General features: G+C 49.2%; 1 protein-coding gene across 2 annotated transcripts in view; it reads left to right on the top strand.

Moving 5' to 3' along the window:
- Positions 1 to 988: 988 nt before the first annotated feature.
- sdk1a (sidekick cell adhesion molecule 1a) overlaps positions 989 to 6000 on the top strand; it is a 221523-nt gene continuing 216511 nt past the window's right edge. For both annotated transcript variants that reach the window (XM_069530412.1, XM_069530411.1), the window contains exon 1: positions 989 to 2662. In XM_069530412.1, the coding sequence (XP_069386513.1) occupies positions 2461 to 2662 (202 nt within the window). In that variant the 5' untranslated portion in view covers positions 989 to 2460. The remainder of the gene's footprint in view (positions 2663 to 6000) is intronic.

Here is a 6000-nt window from a genome sequence, read left to right as displayed (position 1 = left end):
GCGTTGGGGACAGCTAGACGGAGCACGGAGACTATTTGGTCACTCAGGATGGAAAGTCTGTCTCTGAGGATTTATTGAGGCAATAAAAGATAAGGTCACTGTGTTGTAGGCTCTAACATTAATGTGCCATTTAATGACCCTCACCATGGAAGAAACTAGGTTATCACTGGTCCTGAGATAACTCCAGGCTGTTCTTTAGTAATCAAGCAAGCATATGTGTTTGTTCACCAGTGGTGCTCCTGAGGGCTCCCCCAAACATTATATATATATATATATATATATATATATATATATATATATATATATATATATATATATATATATTTATATATATATACTCTTCTCACTGTCTCCTGCCTGTTACTGACTCACCAAACACATTTACACCATTTTTTTGACTTTTTCTTTGCTGTTTTTTTTTTTAATTGAGGAAAAAACAGCAAAGACAAAGTCAAAAAATATGAATGACTTGAATGTGCACCTTCTTGAATCAGGAGTTGGACGTGGGTACCGGCCCCGCTGTGCAGATAATGGCCCCTGAACAGCCCCTGATCTACAAAGATCCAAGATCCGCCTCTGTATCGGTTATCAAAACTTGTAATAGTAACTTTTTTCTCCAAAAAACTTATAAAAATTTGTAATAACTTCTTCTTTGTGTATGTGGGGGCACTATAAAAACTTATAAAAACTTCTAATAACTTAGTTTCTGTTAATATGTGGGGACTATGAAAACTTATGAAACTTGTAATAACTTATTTTCTGTCTACTTGGGGGGGACTTTATAAACTTATAAAAACTTGTGGTAACTTCTTTTCTGTGTGTGTGTGTATGTGTGTGTGTGTATGTGTGTGTGTATGTGTATGTGTGTGTGTGTATATATGCTTTGCGTCTCTTCCCGCCCCCTCGGTTCGGATCGACCAATGGGGACAGAGCAAGCTCCCGGCTCGCCCAATCGGCGCCGAGAGATGACGGTGAGCAGAAGTTTGGTGAGTGAGTTTGGGACAGATCGAGGGATGAGCGCCGAGGCTGAGGGAGAAGTGTGGAGGAGAGAGCGGGACGTTGACACTCGTTACCCCGCCACCGAAGTCTCCTAAACGCGGCCTGCAGCAGCGGCCCCATTCTCCGCGTCTCTCTCCACCGGAACCACTGGCGAGCGTGCGCCGGGCGGCGGGGGGCGGAGGGCGGCAGGTGTTCAGCGGGAGGGAGACTCATCGCCTCCAGTCGGCTCCCGGAGCCTCAACAGGGTGCGCACAGGACGGAGAGGAGCGGCGGATAAGAACCCCTGAAAAAAAGCTCCATAAGCGGACCACGATAACACACAACACACACACACCGAGAGCGGTGTCCTTTTCCCCGCCGTGTGGACTGTGGCTGAGAAGACTCTGGACGCGGACGCGGAGGAGAGGGGGGGGGAAGGCTCCGGTGTCGCAGCGGGAGCAGCGGCTCCGTGTAACGGTCGATTTTTAGCCACTTTTCTCAATGAAGTCTCCGTTAGCAGCGTGTTAGCATAGGAGCTACACAACTCTGCGTGGTTGCTGACAAACTTAAGCGGGGTTTGTGCTTGTTCTTTCCCCCCCCAACCGGGATAATAACCTGTTGTGTCATTTCTTCCGTGTAACCCGAGTCGTCGCCTCCAGCAGCAGCAGCAGCACCGTATCACGGCGAGGTATCCGAAGAGAGAGTGCCCTGTGCGGGAGAGTCATTTTAGGGGTGAACCGGTTAATTAGCTTAACTTGCCACCGCAGCCCTCGCTTCTCCATCCCTAGGAAAACACACCCGGGAGGAGGGGAAGAGCTGGTCCCCGGGTTGTTTGAGCAGACAAGACAGCAGCGGGATTCAGAATCAATTAGTGGATTGATTTTTTTTTTTTTTAAACACACACACATGTGGGTGATTTATGTGTTTTTATCGCTTCTCTGTTAATACGAGCACCGTCTAAACAGCTAAATGATCCACGGGACAAATCCCCCGGTGAAGACATCAAAACAAGCGGGGATTTGAGCTCTTATAGCGGGGAATAAGCCGATAAGTCTAAAACACACTCAACTGTATTAATTCCGTGCTTCGATCGGTCCAGATGAAGATGAGGGATCGCAGGGCGCAGTTGAACCGGGACTCAGCCGCAGCACGCAGGGACCACGGGGCCGTTTTACCGTGAACGCAGACACATTCACCGGGGACCAGAAAGTCTTTCTGCTGGTCAGGAATCCCCCACACCACCACCACCACCACCACCTCCTCCATCTTCATCTGCATCCTCCTCTTCATCTTGCCGGGTGTTGGACGCCGGAGCCTGGGAACTCACAGCACGGGGAGGGGGAGCTTGTGACAGCGGTGAACTCTCGGATCTTCTGGGAGGGGGGGAGAAAGCTCGGAGCTGCCGGTGCTGAATCCCGGTCCCTCTCCACCTGGACCTCCTCTTCCCCAAGAGAGTTGCAGAAAGCGAAAGCACCAAAGCGAATGCGTTCCCCCTCTCTTCTCTCCCGCGGGATGAAACCGGGAATTAGCCGCCCCGATGGCTCCCCGGAGCGTGCGGAGGGACCCGCAGCGGGGAGCCGGCCGGTGATTACAGGGAGCGGGACGACCCGGAGAGGGAGCCGGTGTCTGCCCGTGTTTCTCCTGCTCCTCCTCGGCAGCTGCTGCCACATGTTGCACGGCCAAGGTAAGAGCTCGGGAGCCCTTGGGTTCAAATGTCAGATGATGCACTAAATAACATTTGCATGAGGAGCCATTCATACTGTGGCTGAGACTCACTTTCTATTGATGAAGGAGTGAGATGATGACTCCCAACACTGGAAACAAGGGTGAGATTTATCAGACCAAGTATAGCAGTAAGTCTATAGTGTCTGCAGGAGGGTTAGAGAGAGAGTGAGATGGGTTGTAATCAGGTCAACAACATTTAATTTAGTAATATATATGTCAGGGTGTTTGTGTGGGAGACAGAATGTGTGTGTGTGTGTGTGTGTGTGTGTGGGGGGGGGTAACTCCTACACTACATGTGTAAATGATTGTTATTGTTATGAGGATGCATATATTGTAGGAGGATGATTGTTAGATTAAGGTATTGAGGATGTGTATGGGGGGGAATTACAGCCTCCAAGCACTGATAATCCCCCTCTTTGTCAATGACCTGCTTAACTACAGCTCTCAGTGTGGCCCCCAAAGCTCACAAATGCACAAACACATAGACACATGCAGCCAGGAGCAGTGTATTAATATGAGTTGCCGTCTATTTGTCCAGTATTAACCCTGTTGCACTGGCAGGTCTCCAGATTAGTATGTGTGCCTTGTGGTTGCAGGAGGGTAAGGGGGTGGGGGTGGGGGGGTAATTGTTGATTACAGCAACTAAAAGAAGACAGATATGATGAGATATCGATTCCTGGCCAGAGCTGTTTGTGGAAATTGTGTGTTGCCATGTTACATTAGTGTATGGGCCTTTTTCTTCTGGTGCCACAGAGAGAGAAGGTGATGGAGAGAGTGTGTGTGTGTGTGTGTGTGTGTGTGCGTGCATGTTCGAGCGTGCACCACATGGGATCATGTCAGAGTGGCAAAACAAAAGCACAGAAAAGGTCAGGCTGGTGTCAGCACAGTTTTCTCTGGGTCACAGATGGTGTGGTGGGCAGAATGTAAGGCTGAGGGTGATGTGGAGGAGGGGGTCTCTGGAATGTCTTTGCGTGCGTGTGTGTGTGTGTGTGTGTGTGTGTGTGTGTGTGTTTGTGTGTGTGTGTGAGTGTGAGGTAGGGGTGGGCTATTTGTGAACGCATAGAGAATGTGTGTGCTGTTTAAGTGCAGGCAAGTGTCTGCCTGAGTGTGAAAGGAGGAGGGAGAGAAAGTGATGAGGAGGGAGGGAGGGAGGGAGTGTGGCAAAGAGAAGTAGGAGGTGGTGTGAGAAGGAGCAGGGGAGCGAGAGGGGAGTGGCAGGGAAGGGGGGTGAGAGGGAATAAATGGAGTGGTGGTGGCGAGGGGGGTTAGAGAGAGAATGCGGTGCACCGTGCTTGTCACTCAGAGAGCTGTGCCTGCAGTTCAATCGATGACGACGGTATGACAACACCTCTGTGTGTGTCAAAAGTTGCCCTCCTCTTTCTTCTTTTCCCAGTCTTCACACTCTCCATGTTTCCTACCTCCCTCCAAGGTGCTGAGGAGGAGGCGAGAGACTGAAGGATGGTGTGGCTGCAGAGTCAGCTCCTTCTGTCCTCCCTCTGATGTCAAGGTCTCTGCAACGGCGCCCAAGTTACCACCGTGCGCCCTCAAGCCCACCGACCCATTGGGGAGGGGGTTGCCGTGCTGTGAAATGTCTGTACCTCACGATGTGTATGTGCGTGTGTGATGGGGATGGAGGGGGGTGGGGGGGGCCGAATGGGAAATTAGTGGAGCAGATTCGTGATGAGGCTGCCGGAGGTGGTGGAGGGAGGTTGGGGTGGGGTTATTGATTTGATAAGCTGTGCCAGGCGGCCAATCGAAGGCTGTAGATTTTCCAGGTTCCGACCCCTCTATCCCCAGCATTTATTAGAACGTTTTATTTTAGGAGGAAAAGGATGAAATTCATGAGCCAAGGTTGATCCTCCTGATCCCTCCCTTCTCACTCTCCCTCGCTCCCCCCTCCCCCTCTGTCCCAGTCCCTCTTTCACTCTCTCTCTGTCTTTTTCTCAGTCAATCGATGCCCACACCCCTCCTCATAAATGCAAGGCTTTATATACGCCAACTCTCATCTCTTGGAGCACATTTAAATAAGCTCATCGATCTTTCATTTTAGAGTTTAAGTGACGGCAGCATTTTACTGTCTCCCTCCTCCTCCTCCACTTCTTCCTCTCCCCTTTCCTCCACCTCTCATCTGCTCACCTCGCCGCCCTCCCTCCCTCCCTTCTTTATTCATAACTTACCCCCAACACCCCTTCACTTCCTCCCAGTCTCTGAGAGCGTTCTGCTCCACAGCTGTTTGACTGATTCACGTTTCGAGCATGGATCCAGATGGAGCCTCATTCTACACTTTATATTCCACATGAAGTCTAGGGTGGGGGTCACATTTAGCGTATTTCAAAATGTAAATCATATTCTATACTACTAACAGGCCAGAGTGCTGTTGGTGAAATGAAAGAAAACTTTGCCAGCTGTTATACAGCTTTGCAGTTTGAAAGCCATGCATTTTGTAAAATTGGAAAATGATTTTACAAACACCAAATCAAATGGGACCATTTCATATTTTGAATGTCATTAAAACAGGAAAATGGCTTCACATAGCAACAGGGATATGAGCAATTAGGTCTGTAATACAGAGAATGGGGAATTATTTTGTCCTATCTTTGCTAATGTGGGTAATGATAATGGTCCATTAGAAGCCAAAGTGTTATAAAAACTACCCATGGTCTTTATTATTGCTCCCCTTGCCCAAGGTAATTGAATAAAGTGTGGCTTGAGCATTCCAGCTGTTAAACCATTTCTCTCCACTCTCGTCTAAATCATTTCAGGTCACAGTTTTTGGGCTCTCACTAAAGTTTAGCTTCTCATCTTGACTTTGGAAGTTGCCTTCATTTTCAATGAGGCCAAAGACAGCATCATCACGCTGTCCCCCTTTGTGGATCTGTTAGTGCGATTAGGGCTGATATGACACATGTCATTGGCTCAGCTGAGCCAGAGCCTGATGCTGATTGGACCGCACGCATAAGTGAACCGAGGCAACTGTTATGACGTGTGATGGTGGGCTGTAGGACGGGCGAGTTCAAATCAGACAGACTAGCGTGCAACTTGCACATGTGCACTCTCATACACACACTCACATGCACACCAAGGCCCTCTCTGTCATCATTGTCAAACAGTTAAAGCCGAGGAGGACATTTGCCTCACCATGCTGTAATGAGGCAACGGTACATTAGAAGCCTTGTCTCGTCTTGAGCTGATTATCATTGTCCACGCTGCACAACCTGACCATGACTTCTCCACCTCTGTGACACTCTTTTAAATCTTGTGTCTGTTTCCTGGGTCGGAGACTAGACACAACCACGT

This window comes from Paralichthys olivaceus, chromosome 8 (genome assembly GCF_024713975.1).
Source record: "Paralichthys olivaceus isolate ysfri-2021 chromosome 8, ASM2471397v2, whole genome shotgun sequence".
NCBI lineage: Eukaryota > Metazoa > Chordata > Actinopteri > Pleuronectiformes > Paralichthyidae > Paralichthys > Paralichthys olivaceus.
Note: the sequence above shows the minus strand (reverse complement) of the source record. Positions and strands in the feature narration are given on the sequence as shown.